Genomic DNA, 22,617 nt, shown 5'->3' on the forward strand with positions numbered 1-22,617 from the left:
AGTAATCCATAATTAACTCTACATTTCCAAATGATTCATATAATCCAGTGGATTATGTTATTCTCTGTAAAAACAGTTGGCTTGTAAGAACAATGTGTTTTTGAAAAATATCAACCTAATTGTGTGTGTGTGTGTGTGTGTTTTACACAGCTGTGCATATGGGTTTGCTGTAGGCTTACTGAGAAATGAGTGAACAATCTTCTCTCTTGCTTTGTTTTTTTTTTGGTCCAGGTGGGCAGGCCATAACGCTTGACTGAAGATGCAGCGGGGGTGGTGGCTCGTCAGGTGGCTGGGAACTGGAATGGCACTCCTGTCTTTGCTCACACACGGCTGGGGCCAGGCCACAGAAGGTATGAGCAGCAGCACTGAGGTGAACCCCATCAGGCCTTCCTTTCTTCACTGAACTCTAGCTGCCTGCCCGGAGGAAACGTGTAATGTGTGAGGCTGTTTCTCCCCAGTGTCAGAAAACCTCAAATATCATTGATCAATACTGATATTATCAAAATCTATTGATTTGTGTTTGTTTGTAAACTTGGTTTGATGAGGGGCTCGGTGCCACACCCCTCATCTCCAAACCAACCTTGTTCTGCCCACCTTGAGGCACGCCTTGACTTTTGGCTCTGTCAGTGCTGTTTGTTTATTTCCATCCATCAAATGAAAATAGCAACTGCAAATATTTAGATGGCACTGTGCTGTGGAATAAATTTCCAGGTGGCATCTGAGCATTATTTAAACCATTATTTAATTTGTAGAGCGATAACAAATCCCAGCTCCTTAACTAATGACGATGTGAAAGCAGGACTGACAATGACAAACATTATTGGATTGTCTGTATTTAATTGAATAAATAGTGTTGAATTATTCATTTATTGTTCCACCATTTGAATGCATTCATGCAGGTCTCTTAAAATGTATTATTTATGAAAGCAAAAGGTCTATAATTTACTAATCTGTGTCTGTTTATCGAATAACTGACTGTTAAGCATTTCAAAAGGAAAACAAACCCACTGATATTTATTTCTAGTATGTAAATGATGAATTTGAGCAACCATTTAATACATTTAAGGACTGTTTTTGCATGTCTACGCTCTTGTATTTGATCCCAGGATTTCCTTCACAATACACTTAAATTAATTTGATAATGTTTATTCTCTTTTCCATGTGCCAGTTCATGCTCTCCTCCCCAACAGGGATCTTCTGACCGTTACTGTGACTGTATGTGACGTCTCTTCTAACGGGGATTCTTTTTTAACTGCACATATGCACTTCTGTTGAGCTCGTGAAGTCCGCCAATGCTGGGGGGGGGGGGGGGGGGTGTAGACTATTGTGCTTAGCAGAGTGAACAGACGTAAACTATCCACACACACCCACACACAAACATGCTCATCTGTATTTGTGTGTAAGTTAGGGATTATCTGGTATGCTGTAGATCCCTTTGCCATGTGGCATCTGCATACCCCTCTTTCTCTCAGGATTTCTGCACAATTGTTTGTCTATTTCTGGGATTGTCCGATTAGAGGCCAGATGTGCAGACTGTGTCTGGCTGCATCAGAAGCCTGCGGAGTGTGGGAATAGTGTGATGGGGGAAGGAATTTTAATCTGCCCTCCAGCAGACTGTAATCAGGCAGCTCAAGATCATCCAGGGGCACTTTTGGTAAAATTGGTCCCAGTGCCGCCTGGAGTCCTGACCAACAGGCCCATGATGGAGCCAGGTGCATGATCACGTGGGTGCTGAACTGTTCACCACCAGCGTGATTGCAAAGTCTTCCCTACCTGCCTGTGTGGTTAACCTCACACTGAGACAAAAGACTCCTTTGCACAGCCGGGTCAAAATGCAACATCGCTCTTCTGAATGAAAGTAGTAGTTTGCATCTAATTCGAAGCAGAAAATAAACTGAATTGGTTTTCAAGTTAGAGTGACATCACAGGTCAGAGAGATCTCCAGGCTATGGCCAGAAGCTTAGATCAACCAACTAAACCTCACACTCGACGCCGACCTCGCTGTGTCAAGCCTCTTTGCTTGTGGAATTCCAGCACACTGTCGAAATGTACTTCTAAATTACAGTACTATGCTGTTGTGTTAGTTTGTTCATTGTAGAATAATCTAAGGCTGCAGAGACACTTTCCTTTTTTACTCCTTTGCTTCCTTTTGGTTTGAGATTTGGTGAGGAGCAGATAGGAGGCAGAGGCAGTGACCAAACATCAACACAAATCAGGAAGCACACAAAATTGTCTGCCTCCACACAGCTTTATGTGCTCAGGTGAGGAAGTGTTGGATGGCAGGATGTGTACATGCAGGGTTATCGTTCTTCAATATTTGACAGTCCCATTCCCAAGTGCTGTTTTACAGAGAGTTGTGTTTCACTTCTTGGATTGTTTGGTGGCATGATCCTTATTGGTTAATAGTTGCATCAGATGTGTTGTCTTGAGGCAGAGCTGTGGCACGAGATAAAAGCTGCAACAATTCCATAGAGAAAAAATAAATTAATCATAGCTAGAGATACTTAGTTTCAGACTTTTTTGCAAATTAGGAAATGCATATTGTTACACAACTGTGTATTAGACTAAAGTACCTGACAATAATGCATTCGATTATGTCTGAATGGGTTTAAATAAATTGCCCATTTCTCAACTCATAATTATGTATATGTATGTATTGAACTTTGATGACTTCTCAATGCAAGTGTGGGTTTTTAGCCAAATTTATTTACAATGCTTCTAAAATGCCCGAAGCATGTCGTTGTACTCCTAAAGCCTGAAACTCTCTTCAATGGTTGTCTAGTTTTTGGACAACTGTTTGTGACTATCTGAATTTCTTTGTGTTAACAAAGGCCATCGATAACTAATATTCTGGTTGAATATCATGGCTCATGCACAATTTAATTCTGTATTTGTGGCTCACTGACGATCAATAAAGTCTGCTCAAAGCAAATTGCTGTTGCTTTTAAGGAGTTGGAATTTGAATGTGAATGTGAATTCACTAGATATATATATATATAGTATATCGTGCAGCCTTGGACCAGGAGGTAGAGCGAGCTATCCAATAACCAGAGGGTTGGCGATTTGAATCCTGTCCAGTCCCAGAGATTCTGTGCCCTTTTGTCCTTGGGCAAGACACCTCACCCACCATGCCTGCAGTGTCACTCACGCTGGTTTATGAATGTGTATGAATGTGTTTGTTGGTGGTCAGGGAGGCTTTTGGAGAGGATTGGCAGCCACGTTTCCGTCCATCTGCCCTTGGGCAGCTTTGGCTGCGGATATAGTTTACCGTCAGTGTGACTGTGGCGTGAATGATTAATGGATTCAGTGTAAGCACTTTGAATTGCTATTAAAATAAAAAAAGAAGAAATTACATTTTAAAAAAGGACATGCAAATTCCTCACAGAAAGGCCCCAGGTAGAATCGAACCAAGGACCTTCTTGCTGCATGCAATAGGAGAACATTATAATAACATTATTATTATTATAAATCCATAGAAACGTCAAAAACCAAAGCACTAGCAGGAAGTGAGACTGGACAGCTGCCTTTTGACTCTCATCATCATTTGCCTGGCCAGACTGAGCTGCCCCAGAATGCCCCCATACCCCACTTGACATGGCGTCATGCAAAGTAACCTATCAATCCAACAGGGAAATGAGAACACCGGCCAGGTTTGCTTCATCACTGTTCATCCCTGTCTCAGCCTTCCGGCCAGCCTGGAGATTAGTCATGAAGACAACCTTTGCCCTTAAACCTTTTTAAGTAAATGTACATCAAACATAGGTCAGCAGACATGCCTCTGGATATCTAAAGCTACAAATCCTGTCCATGATATTTCTTATCATTGCATAGGGCCTGATGCTGTACATACAGACGGAAAGGGCAGAACAATTTATGATTGGATCTGGAAATATAGTTCGATGTGATTTATGCTAACAGAAGCCTTGAGGTGGCGTTTTGCCATCCATCTAAGGGATTAGGAATGACTTCCTACTTCATTGCTTTTGCAAAATTCAGGCCATTCTTTCACTTTCGATCTGTTTTTATTTGTGGAGAGGACATATGATCTGATACCGTGTTGATCTAAATAATTTACCGATGATTCTGAACCATTGCTTGTTAGAGTAGTGGTCCTTTCTTGGAGACAAGTTCAGAGAGGCCAGACTTCCATGGTTTGGACATCTCCAGAGGAGAGACAGGGACTATATCGGTAGAAGGATGCTGAGGATGGAGCTGCCAGGGAACAGGACTAGAGGTCGACCTCGGAGAAGATACATGGACGTAGTGAAGGAGGACATGAGAGTAGCTGGTGTTGGGGAGGACGATGCAAAGGACAGGGTGAAGTGGAGGAGGTTGGTTTGCTGTGGTGACCCCCGATGTGACAAGTAAAAAGTACAGTAGTAGTAATAGAAGCCTTATTCATCCCATGAGCAAAATACTAAATAATTTTAAAACAAAATAAAAAGTACAGTAGTAGTAGAGTAGTGGTCCTTTCAGTTTTTCTTTTTAAATCTCCAAATGCAGGATGTCAGTTCAATTAATTTGTTGCTTAAAAGGTGCTTCTGTCGACGTTGCCACAGCAACGGATGGATTGTTAAATCGAGTGGCAGGTAAAAGTGCTTTTTAAGTATTATAGTGGTCAGGTCTTTGAAACACTTGAATTTCTGAACCGCTGGTCTGGATCTCAGATGGTGCCATTATTAATAGAATAAAATAACATAGATACAGTGGAGTGTATAGTTTATCTGTATTCTGTAGAACGGAGTTTATTAAATTATTATTACCAAAAAAAAAAATATCCCAGGACACTGTTTTCTACTCACTGGTTTATAATCACTATTTACTTGGAAAAAACCTTTTGTAAAACGTAATGTCTTTGCAATGAAAAATGCTGTGCGTGTGATTGAAGTTGGCTTGCATTTATTCTCCACCTGCTTTGTGAAATAAGCAGCAATTATTTGGGGATGGAGGTTTCACAGCTACAAGGGAAAGTTGTTGTGTTGTTCAGGGATAAGATCTCAAAGTAAAGGCAAATTAGGGCAAAATTAGAATATTGTGTTGATGTTTCACTTCTTTAAAAACCCATTTCCATGTGAAGTCAGCTTGACGTATGCCTTCAATGCTCCTGCTCTGAGAGATTAAAATATATATATAATTTTTAGCTTCTAAGTCTTATTCCCTTATATTTTGTGAAGTAACACAAATATATTTCAGGTTTAGGATTATGGTTGGCTTCTATTCTATTATTTGTCCAGGGAATGTCATAAAAGTCTTGCTTCTGCTTATTTATGATGTCATAAAATCTGCACCGTGATTTGGCCCAGGATTAGGTTATTCTTTTTTTATTTTTTAAGGATAAAGTTATTCTGTTGTCATAATCACAGAGAGATTATAGGTTTGCTCTGTAAAACAGCCAGTCATACAGCTCAGACACTCCTCGGGCTGCTTGTTAAGATTCCAGTCAATGATCCTAGAGCTCTTTTACTCATACAAATGTGTGCAGTAATTTGTGCAAATTTAATGATCAAAGAGAATTGACACCCCATTAACTATGATAGCTCCTGTTTTTGGAAGCAGTGATTAGTTATCAAACTGAGCTACATGTTGCACGGCTCATGTATAAAGTACACATGTTAGTTCTCTGCACGCAGCTAGTGATAAAATGCAATGTTATTGGAAATTTAACTGTGAAAATATTGTCAATTTTCTATAGTTTTCTTTGATTATCTGTTGACTCATCATATTGAACTTCATAGTTAATCAGGCCAAGTAATGCACATTGTTTGATGAACATTATTTAATGGCATCACCACAGTATGTGAGCTTGCAGTTCTTTCTGTAAATCAGTCCTTGGATAGCACTTAAGTGCTATTTTGAGAGCTATGCATCTGTGGATGTCTTCAGGTTTCACCCTGCTTTGCTATCTTGAGTAATGTAGGAGGGTGATTAGTGACATGAAAGCTATATGATATGTTGCAAAATTTCAGCTGTTGCTCAAAGGTTTAAATTTGGCAAGAGGTAGGCATCGTTTCACTTCCTTTAAGACTGTAACGGAGGAGATTCAGTGTGTGTGTGTGACTTATTGTATATGCATCTGTATCGTTACCCGACTTCAATGTGTCTGCGCTCTGACCGGACTAAAGAAACTTTAGCCAGATGCTGGTATTATTCTTTATCTTCAGATGCGACTCTTTACACCATTCTCTTGCTCCGAGTGCGACAGCGACAACTCCTCAAACTTGAAGACACAAAGACATGCACATGTAGACATATCCGCAAATGTGCATGTGCACAGTCTGTAATCCCTTAAAAAGTGTCTTAAAATGAGCAGAAGTTACTTTAATTATGCTCTCTCTCTCTCTCTCTCTCTCTCTCTTTCTCTCTCTCACACACACACAAACCATTTCTTCTTCAGAGTATATTCTCTCAGAGCACATTTGCATATTTATTTTGATGTTTCTTCATGTTTATGTCTCCAATTGTGAAGTATGACCTACTTGCTCTGTTCATTTTGCTGCTATTAGAGGAAACCCTCATCCTGCTATTTCTTTGGCAGATGGGTACAGGTTTTTCTAATTGCTTCAAAATCACAGAACTATTAGCAGTGCATGCTAAGCATGTGTTGATAATTATTCCACAGGGATTTTAGATTAGGGAAGGTTGTCAGGGCTTCGCAGCTCATCAGAGAGTGCATTTCCATGCATTCGGTCACATATGGTGAAATATGAGTTGTCATTATTACACATGCATCTGAACTCCATATATGTTTTATATAAACTCTTTATAAATGACAACTTAAACCAAAAGACAGAAGGAGAGGAAACTTATTTAAAAATGACTGATTTGCATGAAATATTCCATATTTGCTATTTATTTATTGTGTTTATATCTCAACATTGTGAAGACATGAAGACAACCATGTCTTCATGTTTGTAGCAGTACCTTTGCAACGGCTTGCAGGCATACATATTTAATGAGAAAACAATCCCTTGTTGTTCCCTCAGTAACAGGTGAACAACAGAGGGTTGTGAAACCCTATAGCACTGACTACTCACACGGTGTCACTGACCATGTGCCTTTTTATTATGGCCATATATGATTACATGTAATGTAAGAGGACACCACATGACAGAACACTCCTTCAGATTTAATATTTTACAAGGTGGAGGTTGGGCGATTAACTATGGGGAGACAGAACGAGATGAATAACATGCATGTGTGTTGTAGTGAGCTTTCACACTGTGTTCCTTTTCCTGAACATTTAATATAGTGAGATAAAATGTTTTAGTTTTTAATTTGATTCATATTTGTAAAGCACTCGCTGCTTCTCTTATGGAATGAGGTCAGCTGCCAGAAACTGGTGGCAAGAAGATATTTTTCTGGCAAGATGTGTGTGTGTCTCACCAACAGACAAAATTTCCCTCGTGGAACCTTTTTTTGTTTTTTACCCCTGAATCTTTTTTTCTGCCTTTCTTAAACTGTATGTTCTTATTTATAAGTATGTTTTATCTCTTTTTCCTAACATCAGAACTGTTCCTCAACCTACTGTTTCATGCGTTTCTTTTCTTCCATGCTTCTTGTCCTCTTCCCTCTGGCTCCACTAACCCCTTCAGACTGGCAGTATGAGGGTAAGCGGGTAAACATCTGTTGTTTATTTATTTATTTTTACATTCCTATTTTCTCTTCTATTGTTTACATCTCCCTCCATCCCACTCTCTCCCTCTCACATCCCTCTTGTAAGACATTTAATCTTGAACCATCCACACATCAGCTGCGGACCATGTTGCCTTGCAGCACCTGTCCTCATGTCTTCTCAAGACCACCTCTCCTGCTGCCCCATCTGGTGTTGTCTGTCGAACTGCCAATACCTGCATCCCCTCTCCTCCAACCATCTAGCTGTTGTGACCTCCATCTGTGAAGCTGCTCTCGCCGGTGCTCTGCTTATGATGTTGCACATGCTTTTGACCACCCTGTTTGTCTGATGTCGGCATCGTGCAGGCCATTTATATTGATGTTTATGCAGTAGCAGTCCTTGATGCCACCTGCTATAAAAAGATGTGTCAATGTGATGGCTTATGGCATGACAGATAGACACTGCTGAATATTTTTTTTAGATTTATTCCCTGAAACTGATTAAATATTTACATAATCTTTTTGTTTGTTTTGTTGTTGCAGAATTGTTCTGAGCTATAGTCAGACGATAATGTAACAATCAATTATTCATTTAAAATTCTCTATAAATAAAAGTCAGGATGTATTAGCAGAGGAATGCATTTTAAATGACAGTGACCAGCCTGCTGAAAAAATTATTATCTATTAAGATAATAATACTGATGCATTACATACTGTAATGCATTTTATAGTTGAAGGTGATTGCTTTGAAACATCCCGAATGTGACAAGTTACCCCAAGTGCATTGTGTTAAAACTCTGTAGCAAATGCCAAAGGAATATTAATTATAATATTAAGAAGCATCAAATAAATTAATCAAGGTACAGCATGTTTAAATAACTCCGAATTTAAAATATTTTTAGTCTGGTATTTTTCTTTATTGTGAATATCAGACAGAAGAAGTGAAAGGAAATGTAGCAGAAATGCAGTGAAGGGTCACAAACAAAACAGAATCAACCTCAAAATACAGTATGTGGAGCATGATCTACAAATCAAGTTAAATATACCACCCAAAACATCTCAGAATTTAAATCAAATATTTTCCTTGAGCAAATATACTGTACTTTACTTATTTGCACCAGTGAAGCATATCATTGCATTGTATCTTCAGCGCCAACAGTTTTGCACATGAGCTCTATTGTACTCAACATGCAGTCATTTCCATAAGCTGCTATGACATAATATACTAGTAGGACTGCAAATTACATTATACAAGAAACAAAAACAAACTGATGATTTCACTTTATGTTGATGCTGTCTTTTTTTTCTTTTTTACATATGCAGAGTGCAAGTTGTCCCGACCGGGCCCCCCTGCAACCATAGTGACCATAGATGAAGAGAGCCCCAACGGTATGTAACTGCTGCTCATCTATTTTTGATCCACTTCACTCCGTATTTAATTTTGTTAAATGTTCCTGCACTCCAGTGGTTTGGATCACACTGTTAGGATTGACAGTGAATGTCGCTTTTGCAATGCACAATGCGTCTCCCCCCCCTAACCCCCTCCCATTGCCAGGATTGTTCATTGTTGAAGTGTAGCAGCTGAGTACGGTATTCTTGAGACGGGATGGTTCTGGTTCTTGGAAGATGTTTTGCCACATTTATTGAATTTTGAATACGGTTGTATTTTAAATGAAAGATAAGCTCAATACAGTTGTTGGTGTGTGCATTTTCTGCTCTCAGAAACTCAGAAAGAGGTGCGTGTGCGTGTGTGTGTCACAGTGAGTGACTACAGATGGTGTTTGGCATTCAGGCATGACATGGGGCTTCATTAATGAGTAGTCTGCTCCCTACACAGGTTGTCTTCACTGTGATATGCATCAGTGACTCCCATACAGCAGTCACTGATGCGTGGAGCACACACTTGAGTCTGGTGAAGCTATTCTACTCCTCCATTCCTCTTTCCTTTTTCTTCTTCCTCCATCACCTGCACCTCTTTCTGATTCCTCTCTCTTTTTCTGCTACGGTTCTTGGCTGGGTTTTGCTGTACGTGCCTTGTCGATGTGTGCTTGTGCATAAGCATGTACCGGTAATAGGATGTGCTGACTGCTGCTTGGGAGAATGAGTCATGCATTTCCCTAAATGAAGCAGGTGTGTGTTTTCCTCGCCGAATTCTCCCTGCAGATATTTGCACCGCACTTAAATAGCATTTAATAAGCAGCTCTCACTGAAGATAGGCTCCACAATCCACATATGCATAGACCTTAAGGGTATATTTGTATCCCAACAATATGATTGGTTTGTTCTTTGTCAGATGGCGCCATTGTTTATCAGTGCAATGGCATTCCATCCAAACTGCAATGCTGTCTCATCTACTTCTTCCTCTCTGTGTGTGCTGCTGGGATTTGGGGTGATGAGGCCGGGGGAGTGTGCAAGATGGAGATAGCCTAGCCTGCATCCGGAAGCCTCCCTTGCCCCACATGTGCAAATGCTCTCCCTGTGTAGATTTGTGCTAATCTTTCTCATAAAGCATTGATATACCTGGGATATGGGTCTCTTCTGGCTTCACCAACCTTTTATTTATCTCTCCTTGATGGAACAGCCCATAGTCTCCTTTCCCCATAATGGCATGTAAAACTGGCAACCCCATTTATTGACCAAAGCTATTATCCTTCTAAAAGTGTCACACGGAAACCATGCAAATGGCACTTAATAAGATTCCATATATTGTGTGCATTGGCCTTTATATTCATTTATGTCATTGAATGACAGAACAAACAACATAATCACCCATCTGTCTTGCTTTGTTTGGTCGAGGTCAAAAAGGATAGACAAACAAATGCATGTATAATTCCGTTTCCAACCGGCTCTTCAGCAGAACAAATGTAACACTTCTCAGAGGAGCACAGAGAGTGTATGGTTCCCTCTGGAAGAGGTGCATCATTGAGAAACGTGATGACATTTGCAACTGTCAAGGCTCTAATAAAGAGCCCATTCTTTGAGAGTGGGATCTAATTTGACTCAGTCAAGACAGAAAGCATTGACATTTTTATTCTTCTTTTGTTTAGTTTAAGCTTATATTTTATTTCTGGATGTTTTTGAAGGCCATGAGGGAATAGTAACCGAGTGGCTCAAATGAACATGCTTAATTTTTCCAAGCTGCTGCTTCTGCAGACCCATTGACAGGTGCCAGATGCAACAAATAAGGTCTCACTACACTACCATATGTTATTATATAGATGTCTTAGCTTTGAAAGGTATACAAGACAGCGGTGAGGCCAGCCATGATGTGTGGCTTAGAGACTGTGGCTCTGAGGAAAAGATGGGAGGCAGAACTAGAAGTGGAGGAGATGAAGATGCTGAGGTTCTCCTTGGGAGTGACCAGGTTGGATAGGATTAGAAATGAGTCAATGAGAGGGACAGTGAAGGTTAGAGATTTTGGAGACAAGGTCAGAGAGACCAGACTTTGATGGTTTGGACATGTCCAGAGGAGAGACGGGGACTATATCGGGAAGGATGCTGAGGATGGAACTGCCACGGAACAGGACTAGAGGTCGACCCAGGAGAAGATGCATGGACGTAGTGAGGGAGGACATGAGAGTAGCTGGTGTTGGGGAGGACGATGCAAAGGACAGGGTGAAGTGGAGAAGGTTGGTTTGCTGTGGCGACCCCTGATGGGACAAGCGGAAAGTAATAGATGCCTTATTCATCCCATGAGCAAAATAAAAAATAATTTGACCTCATGGGATAGGGGCAGATAGAGAGGTTACGCTTTATAATGTGACTTAAAGCATCCTGCTACATTGGTGGGAAATGCATGTGTCTGCAAATGAAGAGGTTGTCGCCTAGCTTTTATCTTGCCTCGTCAAATTCATAATGCACATCAACCGTTTGGAATGTAAGGATCCTCTCATCCTGTGCAACAGAAAATCATAAACCAGTGTAGCATTCTTCCATGTGGTGAATCTGCCGAGGTCGATTCACTCTCAGTGCTGATAAACCAATGTGTCTCGAGGAAGACTGACGTCCGTTTGAATGAGACAATCCAAGCAAAAAAACATCTACAGACTGATGATGCAAATAATGAAATACATGCTTGACTGCAAACAGTATGCTATGAAGTGAATGTCCAAAGCTTTGATTAACACTGATGCTCTGGAAGGAAGAGACAAATGTAGCTGCTTGCCAATTGAATTGCCTCTAGTTCATTTTTATTCATATTCCACATTTCATTTTTGAAGGAAACTTGCTGTTAATTCTAGTTGTCATTTGAATGTCCCTCGCCACTGAGGTTTGGGTGCATTTCAAGTTATGGCACGGACAGCCGTCAAGCTCCAACTTAAAGCCACTACAAGATATCTAGATCAAAATGATGCACCTCCAAACACAGCATTAAATCTGCCTGAAAGAAAGGTGATCTAAAACCGTGTGTTCCCTCTGCAAGGTGGTTAGATCATGACCCAGTGGATATCCTGCTGACTATTATCTCTATCTCCAGACGCTCTCGTTTGACATGTGAGCCCTGCTGATGTCTCAAGAGACACACTACTTCATATATTTTCTCAGCAGATTCATGAACTTGCAGAAAATTTAGAGCTTGTTTGCCTGGTGGAAAATGAAGTGAAAACTGTGTCTGTATGAAGATGAAGAAAAAATACTTCAAACTTCTGCAGCGTTTTAGCTGTTTTCTCTTATCTGTTGTTGACTCCTTGTTTTCTTTGTCTTGTTTGCATGCCATGTTTCGACTCTGTGCTTCTGTTTATCGAACCGAGTTAACCGGCTAAAGAAGGCAGCCTTGATAGAGCAGCAAAAAGATTTGACGGTGAATTTTGAGTGCAGGAGTTAATGCACATTGAGTCTTTCATGAAATCTTGAAGACTTGTCATGTGATCCATGATGAACGATGCAGGCTATACTTGTGAACTTAAAAACAAGTCCATGTGTCTTCCAGTTTGGACCCAGCATCCACAGTGCTTGAAGTCAGGTCTAGAACGTGTAAAATGTGTTTGCAGGTTTAACCACCAGTCTCCACAGTGAATTTAGCATCTGGCCTTTATTTGTTTGTTTGTTTTTTGCTCTGCAGCATTCGAATCTAAGATGAGAAAGAAAAAAAGCTCAATGTGGATGCCGTTAAATGACACCTGATAAGCAACAATGTGTTGCGACAAATTAAATAAAATGTTATGTCCACATTGTAGCTTCTTTGCGTTCAACATCTTACAAAATTCGAAGTTGAAATGCATCCTGGAACCTATCCCATCTCGATGTGGTATATCATGGACAAATTGCCAGTTCATCAGAGCCAACAACTATAGAAGAACCAACCATTTACATTCACATTTCTGAAAAAATATTATGTTGGTAAGGGAGGGCTCTGATTTTGTAAAAGTTTGAGTTGGAAAAAAAAAAGGTTTAAAAAGCATTAAATAAGCATTTTTTTTTATGCTTGGCTGGCTTTAATTTTGCTGATCAAGACCTTGGGTATTGTGGTTCTGACTCATAATTACATCTTAATAGGAGGGGGGAAACATCTGGGCAAATAATGTGGAGCCACCCAAGTGGCCAATTTAATTTTGTGGTGCTGTGAATATTTTACTCATTTTATTCAACAGAGCATTTTACACTTGCTTTTATTTAAATGTAGTTACTGTGTGTGTGTGTGTGTGTGTGTGTTAATACGTGTAAATGTAAGATACATGTAACAGGAGATGTGATAACAGAGGCGGCTCAGCCTTGCAGTGAGCTACACCATAATGTATTTGAGTTTCATATGGGTTGTGCAAAGACATTTTTATGCAACTTGATATATTTCTGAAGGATTTTCTTTTCAGTTTATAGAATTTAAAGTTGCTTGCAGCATTCTCTTCCTACTCGCTCACTCATCTCTAATTGCACTACCTGTTATATTGATGCTATTGATTTTCTTTGGCAGTTTATTTAAGTGTTGGATGTGCAAGTAAAAGCAGCGATTAAACAATATTGTAGAGTTAAAGCCACAATAATTACCTACATCCCTGTTGCAAATTACTGTATTTATCGTCACCATAAGAGAGCCTTTTCTTGTGCTACACTGCTCTATGTAATTACTTGCATGAATAAAGGTTTTACATATCAGTATGAAATTCTCAATCTCTGAAAATTGATCTCCAAGCAAAGCCGCTTCATCTGTCTTGCTTATCTCGACGCGTTACAGAAGAAAGGGAAAGTATAGGATTCATCAATTAAGGTGCTTTCATTAGATGGGAAAAAGAAAGTGATTAAAATGAATGCTTTTTAAAATATATGATGGCCATGCTGTGAGCACACAGACTTCACCGGATTATACAGATGGATTTCCCCAAAGTATACTGAGACTGACATCTTAAAGTGTCATCGTAGGATCTGTTTTTTCACATCTCTCTGAGATGATCCCACTGTTCTTTCACTGCAGCATCTTCTCCTTATGTACGTGAAGAGAATATAGAGCAGAATGACTGTTACTAGTTTTCCACACCACTGGCACGGATGAGTGGGAAAATCCCTTTACGTTACGAATCTATAACCAGCACTGCAATAAAATGCCTTCCATGAAGCAAAATTGAGTTTTAAAAAGAAAATCTCTTGTTAGGAGCTTTTACTTCCTTTAAAGCAGCAGAGGTATCGCCGCATCAGAAGAGTTATCCCGAAGCTGATGCACTGAAACAGTGATGCCAGGTTTGTGGATACCTCCTTGGGAAATATTCTCCGCCTATTATTACAGTGAAACGCCCGCAGTGAGGATGTATGATGTTCAAAAGCCTCGGATAACCTAATGACACCAGCTAACATCACTGATGATGTGTCTTGGCTTAGTATCTGCAAGATGTGTCTTCATCATCACCTCCGCCAAGAGGGAGGTTATGTAATCATTTGTTTGTCCGTCCGATAGCAAGATAACTCAAAAAGTTCTGGGCGGATCTTGATTAAATTTAGAGGATATGATGGGAATGTTTTCAGGAATAGATGATTACATTTCGGTGACGATCAGTTTTAAAATTATAATTTATCCGTGTCATGCTTGGAAATAAATATGTTGAGAGAATCCATGTTATAGTGATACGAACAGTTGTGTTTGCTGCTGTGACGTAGTTAAGGTGCTTAAAATCTTCAACACAAGAATCAATGTGTGAGTAGAAATCCACACAATCTCTTGCACCAAAACAGCCATGTATTTCTGTATTTAGACAGAGGGGTGTTTAAAAAATCCATTTGTGCACATTGTTGGTAGGACTGTAAGAGACATTGCTGCAGTCATTCCTTGTTTCTGTTTAGAGAAGGATGCATGAACTCATAAGACTCCTATTTCCAAACTTCTAAACGTATAACATTGAAAACCACCCCAGATCCTGATTTAATGCTGCTTATTAAATTCTAACTTTCTGCTATGCCATGAGATTTTGCTTGATTTTCACACGAAGCTTTTGCTGGTGGATGCTTAAAAGCAAAGAACCTGTATGCCTTTAACTCTGTTTGTGTATGCACTCATTTGATATTCTGAATTGAATATTTTGAGTCATTTTGAAGTGCCTGTCATTCACACTTGATAGTCTTTTCTCCAGCTCATATGGGAACATGCAATCAAAGTTTCTATAGCGCCTCAAAAAATGTCACAATGAGAAAACTCACATAGTAAATGTCATTTTATGAGTTTTAATACTAACCTTGGCTGTTCTAAACTTGGCTGTTGTCGGTACATGCTGGAGCTAGTTGCAGAGTTCTCCGATATTACAATACCATGATTGGTGTTGCAGCATCATATATTTGACATGTCATTTCGACAAATACATATTTCCCTCAGCAAAGGGCTGCTGTGCTCTCTCTCTCTTTCTCTCTCCCTCGTCTGTCATTACATATTTCAAATTACTTTTTACCATTCTAATATGCTAAACTAAGGATCTGTGTGTACAAACAATATACTTAGTTTTCATTGACACTAGCATTTGGCTCACACCTCGGCTACTTGCTACTTAAGATGTGCACAGTGTGCCAGATTTTCTGCTTTGGCAGTTGATCTCAGTGAGTTGATTTTAGCAGGTATTCAGACTAAAAAGGTGTTGTTGTAAAAATACAGGCCAGACTCAGGTGCCGGAAATGAAACGTGATAAAAACAGTCCAGTTTGAGTTTATTAACAGGTCCCATGAGCATGCTGTATTAAATCAGTCCAGCATGTTATTGGGTTGACACTAATTGTGTTTAGCCCACTTCTTGGTGTCCCAGTTAACAGTTTTTTTTATTTTTATTCTGCTCTTCAGATATGTTTTTCATGTCAAAATATTTCAAAGTAATTAGATGTTTTTAAAAACATCAAGGGCTAAGATGCAGTGATTTTATATATAATTTTTCTGACCTCATTAAGTGGTGTTTTTTTATTTTATTTTTTAAAGCTGTACTAATGTGTGCTGCATAATGAGAGCTGTGAGAGCAGCTATAACGGTATGGCAGTTTTATAGCACACCTACCGCACCCCTTTGTGCACTCAGGCACTGCTGCTTTCTTATGCTGGGGGAGGAAGGACCAATGCGCCACTGAATTATACATCAGTCTCTGATTTTTTTTCTAATCAAAGATTTGACGACAAAAAAAAAAGTTAGATGGTCACACCCATCTGACCATTGAGAACAAGAAATGCATTGTGTGAATGAGATTGAGAGAGAAAGAGAGAGAGTTCTTTGTACAGTGTGAGTACTGGCTGTCACAGAGAAAAATATGATGTTAAATTACATTGACAGAAAAGAGGCTCCCTGTGCCATCTCTTGTAATATTATCAGCGGCGCAATTTACGACCTAAGCGTTCTAAAAAGATGAAGCTTACTGAGGCAGATTTATTTGTAAATGGCCGTGTTTGAGATTAATGAAGCAGCAACAGGGGCGTCTTCTGACTTTTAAATTGAATTCCTAGAAGATCCATTTTTCATATGGGGTTTTGCCAAAGTGAGGGAGATAATTACAGGTCCTAGTGATTACAACACACAGATACATCGAACCCTGACAGCTGCAAACAGAAAGCACAGCCATTAATATCAGCATAAACATGCAGCAGTAGATATTATAATTATGAGGCAAAAGCCTCCATCACACCGTCTGTGCTCCTTCATAGGTGAGAGTCTCAGTCACTCTGCAAAATGGATACATCTGCCTTACGAAGGGATAAAACACAAGATGATATACTTGGCAATTAAAGAGACCATTAAAATATTACAACCCTCAGCTGGTATATTGGCCAGACATGTCAAGTGCTTTAAGTATTTGCATCATCTCAACTTCAATGAAAGTTGACTTTGGTTATCTTGAATCTACAGTCACTTTTGGATGGAAACCTTACTTTGCTAAAATGTTGTTCCCTTTAAACTATCTCTGCCTCCTTTTTACACAGTATCTGTAATAACAGATACTAATTTGTTTGTTTGTCTGTCTGTCTGTCTGTTTGTTTGTCTGTCCGAGCGCATAAGTCAAAAACTAGTAACCCAATCAACTTGAAAATGTTACACAAGCAAGGTTCTGTCCGTGGCTCGGTCCTCCCGGAGAATGGCGTTGATCCGGATCTGGATCCAGATTCTAGAATTATTTTTACATCTGGAATCGTGCCTGTGCTGTAAACTGCCACTTTAAGAGGGAGGGACACGAATGGCATGATGGGAAAAAGAGTCCAGAAGGAGTCTTGTAGTACGTTCCGGAGCAGCAAGCTAGAGCAGGTTTGGCCCCTCTGATCCGGAAGCCCTGTTTACTGTCTCACAAGATCGAATAGTCTGTTGGAGGCGAGGGTCTGCAATCTCTGATTGTCGTTTTCTAGTTTTACATAGTGTTTTAGACTTTTGTATAAGCTGTGCCTTCAACAGCCTAATTGCATGTGTGTAATGTTTGAAACTGTGTTGTGGGGATTCTCCGAGTAGGTGTATCATTAAATCCTTTTTGCAATGCTGTTCTCAAATATAATATATGACCTCTTCTCTTTCTAGATTTTGACTTTATTCTTCTCCGAATCTAGGCTTTCATTCAATAAATCAGAGTAAATTGGAAAAAAGAAATTGTGTGAATGCCCTTTGACAAGATTTACATGCATCAATAGAGATTTCTCTGGCCTCACAGGTACTGTTTTGGTGGAAAATATGCAGATAAATGGCCGTGCCCAGAATCCAGGTAGAACTATTTCACTGACGTTGCTGGACAACTATGATTACTGGGTGATACTGGAACCAACACGACAGAGGCTCTATCTCAACAGCACTGGACGCCTTCTGGACAGGGATGTAAGTACAAGTCGGATGTTGATCTACAGTGACAAATAACGGGGTGCACTTTGGACACGTTTCTGTTCATCTCACACGGCCACATGAAGGACAAACAATCATTGGCACCCACATTTACGCCTACGTCCTATTCAGAGTCACCAATATTGTATGTTTGTGGTGGTGGGAGTATTTCAGAGAACACAGAGAGAACCCGCAAATTGGGAGAACATACACAGTCTGAGTTTCTCAGGTGTATTTGAGCCCAGCACCTTCTTCCTGTGAGGCAACAGTGCTTCCCACTGCTCCACTGTGCTGCCCCCCCGCATTAATCAGTTTTATATTTTTTACGAGAGCTGTTTGAATTAAATTGATTAATTACATTATACTGTTTCAGGCATAAGGCCATTCAAGTTATGTAGAAATAAAGCATCTTCATAATTGACATTAATTGGTTATTGAAGGAGCCTCGTTTTAGTGGTTATTACTACATGCAAATACATATTTCCTGGAGACAGTACCTGGAGCTTCAAAACCAGCTCATTAATATTCCTGTATACATTGTGATTGTCCAGGTTGCTGACTTTGCATCTTAATTCGTCATTGCTTTAGTCAAGCATTGACACAACTGAGTTATCTTAGCATTTGAAAGTCAAGCCATTTTACCGAGATTTTCCTAACAATCCATCGTTCCTGCTGTCTCTAAAACCAGAAATGAATATATATATATATATATATATATATATGAGTATAAATGGTATACTATATGATTTAAGATATTAAGTCTAGGGGTTAGTGCTGCCTTCAAATCACTGTGACTGCAGGGAAGGTTTGTGCTTAGATTATGAACTACAGGGAAATCAGATGATGCTTCAGAAGCAGCAGTGGGAATGACTCAATCTGCTTTTTTTTCCCAGTGTACATTAGAAGGGAACATTGCCAAAGGCCTGCAGCTCTTCTGTGATTGGACATTTCAATAATTTATGATGTATAATATTCAAAAAGGCTACACAGACAAACTGAAAATACAATAACAATGGTTTGTTTATTCTTATTCTGGGCTTGCAACAATAGCTCATTTTTGTTTTTTTAAATTCCAGGTTATCTCCTCTCTAGCTTTATTCAGTGCAACACATTGTATAGAAGGAAATACTCTAGTTGCTTATTGATGTTGCAAATGTAGAATGAGATCATAGAAAGCAACCTCCATTACAATAGTTCAATGGTGTCTTTATTTTCTCTCTCTCTCTCAGCCTCCCAACTACATCACAACCATCGTGGTGCAGGTCCAGTGCACAAACGAGCTGGTCGGCACCGTCATTTTGCATGAAGTACGGATTGTTGTTCGGGACAAGAATGACAACACTCCTCGCTTTCAGCAGCCACGCTACTACGTAGCAGTGAACGAGGTAAAGAAGCAACTGCCGTTCTTTCCTTCTGCAAAATGTTCAAATCCCAGCTCTATGTGCATAATTGTAATATTGTTGTAGCTTTGAAATCAGTCCATTATGTTTTGTTTTTTGAAGAAAAGAGATAATGTAGTTGTGCGAGGGGATAACTAGGCATGCAGTGGTTCCAACAAAGTCCCAAAATCAGCATAGTCTGCTTGCATTGTACGTGTGTGGTGCAAATCGACAGTCATTGGCTCCGAAGTTCAATAAATCAGTGTTATTTTTGAGCAATTTAACCATTTAACAGTGACTGTCCTCGTGGATCTGAACCCACTTAACTTATGGACTGTTCTAAAGAGTTTAGGAACATATTTATTGAGATTACAATGAAATTTCCAGTTGAATTCAGGTCAGCTGTTGTTGCCTCTTGTACATTATGTGCTGAGATGCATGTCACTGTGTTATTGTAGCCAGTATAGTGACTTTACTCGAGGTTGCTGCCAACGTCTCTCTTGAATGAACTCCTGTTCTCCACCTTGTCCTTTAGAATTTGTTCAGGTCTCTGGGAAACAGCTGTGATTCTATACTTATTTTTTTGTTCTTCTGTCAGCACTGCACGTTGCAGTCAGCAGCATTCTGACTGCTGCTGACTGCAACATTTCCCCTTTGGGGTTTTTTTTTCTTGCTTTATACTAATGGGCCAGAGTGGCAGCAATATTGGCTGCATGCATGAGCTCTCAATTGGAATGAGATGCACTTGAAGGGCTGTTTGACTTTTTCCCCACTTTTGTGTAGCTCACACCAGTTGGAACAACGGTTTTCACTGGATTCTCAGGAAATAACGGCGCTACTGACATTGATGATGGGCCCAATGGACATATAGAATACAGCATCCTTTATAACCCAAATGATCCGGTATGTAGACAAGTCAGACCATGATTAGAACCCGCTGTATCATTGGATGTTTTTTCAACAACTGTCTTATTGCTTTGTCTGTCTTGGCATATCAATTCTCTCATTTCCAGGAATCTAACGGAACAGTGAGTGTTGCTAACACCCTTTCAGGACACATTACCCTTGCAGAGAGGCTAAACTATGAGGAGATAACCCGCTACCTGGTCGTGGTCCAAGCCAGTGTAAGTCAGTTTATGTGCAAAAGTACCTAACAACAAAGTACTTGGCATGTATAATACATTGTAGCTGATTTGTTTATTTTATTTACCATGACCGTCACCTCACCACTGACCTTGAACATTAATGTTGCAACACCAATTTCTCAAGATGTGTTTTGTACTTTATTTCAGCAGCTCTATTCAAAAAATTCCCTTTAGAGATTAAGCTCGTGATTTATTTATTTTTTCTTTTCTTTGCATTTCAATACATTATCTCCATTCTGGAATATCCTTTTCAGGCACAATCTGGTGTACCAACCACTAAACCATTTCATTTCCATTCTTACCATTCATAAGAGATGTTGGTAAGTTATTTTGATGAGTAAGATTTCTATGTAAAAGCACACATAATGAGCATTAACTGACAGGTTGCAGTGTTCTGTGGCTCTTATCGAACTCTACACACAAGTACTGATGCACCCACCTCCTCCCTAATGGCTTGCCTGCCCTCTCAGACTCTGTTCTGTACTGCAACCCCCCACCCCAGGTCCCAGCTTCCCAGGACTGGCCAGCATCCTTATCGTAATGGAGAAAATCAGTAACATAATCAGTATTTGTCTTCATAGCCTCACGTAAAAGGGAGCATTAAGTATATGTGAAAAATGAGGCATCATGATCAGGTCACTATCGTGGAATTTTAGGGTTAGGGTTAGAATTTTCAAATATATGCCAGGATAAGTAATGAAGATTTGGAATTCTTCAAATACAAAATGCTTAACGCTCTATGATGAGTCACTCACTGCAGAAAGAACAGAGGACAATAAAAAAAAAAAAAGTTAAAAAAGTCTGAACCCACTGTGTAATTTAAAATGAGCTTCATATTGAAATAACTGCTTTATGAGTCTAGATTGAAGGCTCTATATTTCAGGAAATGGCACTTTCAAGTCTTAATTAAATGATAATTTTCCTACCTCACTTCGCCTGTCACTAATCTTACATCCCCACTTCTCAATAAAACTAGGCAACCATGACAGGTGTCACGATTCCTATCATTAGAATCACTTCTCAGTCACTGATTATATAATCCCTCACTGTTGGGTCATTTTCACACTTGACCAAACGGGCTCGGTTCAATTGGGGAGCTGAAAGTCACAGCGTTGTTTCATTTATCACTTGTTTCGGTTCTGCATTCACAAAGCGAACCAAACCTTCTCAGCAGCATCACTTGGTCGGAAGGTGCGCTCGTCGATTGGACATTGTAGGAGGGGAAATCCCTCCCTCTCCCATGTTTGTTTTAGTTTGGAGTGTGCACTCTACTTCCTCTACCCTAGATGCACTGTGTATAGCATTACTACGTACATTTGGTCCTGTGTTTGGTCCGGTGAGCTTTCAAACTGCATACGGACCAAACCAGGGTTCATTTGCAAGTGACCCAAGACTCATGTTTTCAAGTGGACAAGAGTTCGCTTGTTTGATCCACACCAGAATTCAGATGAGCTCTCACACTTGCCCAAACGAAGCGGACTATCCAAGGAAACAAACTCTGGTCCGTTTAAAATGGACCAAACAGCCTAACGTGAAACTACAGGACAGATAATCATTTAGGAGTCAACCCAGGATACATATTGTCTTCATTTCCTGCATGAGCGAGTAAAAGACTCAACCCTTTAGCCTGGCAAGCGGTCCTCTTGGGCAATTTCATTTTCTACTGCAAGGCGATGACAGAGTAGGCAAAGAAAAGAAAAGACATATTTACTGGAACTCTGCACTTCTGGTGTCAAGAGTTAATTTGCACTGACATTGTGCATCTTTTAAGTGCCGGGCTGCCCATGTCTGAGAGTACTACTCTGGTAAGCACAGTACCTAAAGTGAATCTGTAACGATAATGAAAATAAAGATATATGTTATTTTCTCATCTTACAGGATCGTGCTCCATACCCCCCCAACAGAAGGACAGCAACCACAACTTTGACTGTGGATGTTCTCGATGGAGACGACCTGGGACCCATGTTCCTGCCTTGTGTTTTAGTGAACAACACCAGTGACTGCAACCCCCTCACGTACCGCGTTGCCATCCCTGAATTCACTGAACTGGTAAGAATCAGGTGGACAGGCTAGTGTGAACACGCTGTTGCAGAATCCCTCCTGCTGATAGTATGTGCATATTTGTTATTTCAAGCACTCAGGCCTGCAGCCTTGTCCTGTGTGTCTATGTGCATTGTGTCACATCGATTTGTGTTATAATTGCCTTGCAGTTGTGCGTTGTTGTTGAGTATTGT

At 40.0% G+C, this 22,617-nt stretch overlaps 1 protein-coding gene across 1 annotated transcript in view; it reads left to right on the forward strand.

Moving 5' to 3' along the window:
• The first annotated feature begins 259 nt into the window (after window positions 1–259).
• The window catches only part of LOC137896042 (protocadherin-15-like), an 88,064-nt gene continuing 65,706 nt past the window's right edge, over window positions 260–22,617 (forward strand). Inside the window, exons 1-8 of the mRNA XM_068741572.1 lie at window positions 260–350; window positions 7,593–7,607; window positions 8,935–9,000; window positions 17,696–17,856; window positions 19,089–19,244; window positions 20,022–20,141; window positions 20,252–20,362; window positions 22,262–22,432. Of these exons, the coding sequence (XP_068597673.1) occupies window positions 260–350; window positions 7,593–7,607; window positions 8,935–9,000; window positions 17,696–17,856; window positions 19,089–19,244; window positions 20,022–20,141; window positions 20,252–20,362; window positions 22,262–22,432 (891 nt within the window). The remainder of the gene's footprint in view (window positions 351–7,592; window positions 7,608–8,934; window positions 9,001–17,695; window positions 17,857–19,088; window positions 19,245–20,021; window positions 20,142–20,251; window positions 20,363–22,261; window positions 22,433–22,617) is intronic.

This window comes from Brachionichthys hirsutus, chromosome 7 (assembly GCF_040956055.1).
Source record: "Brachionichthys hirsutus isolate HB-005 chromosome 7, CSIRO-AGI_Bhir_v1, whole genome shotgun sequence".
Taxonomy (NCBI): domain Eukaryota; kingdom Metazoa; phylum Chordata; class Actinopteri; order Lophiiformes; family Brachionichthyidae; genus Brachionichthys; species Brachionichthys hirsutus.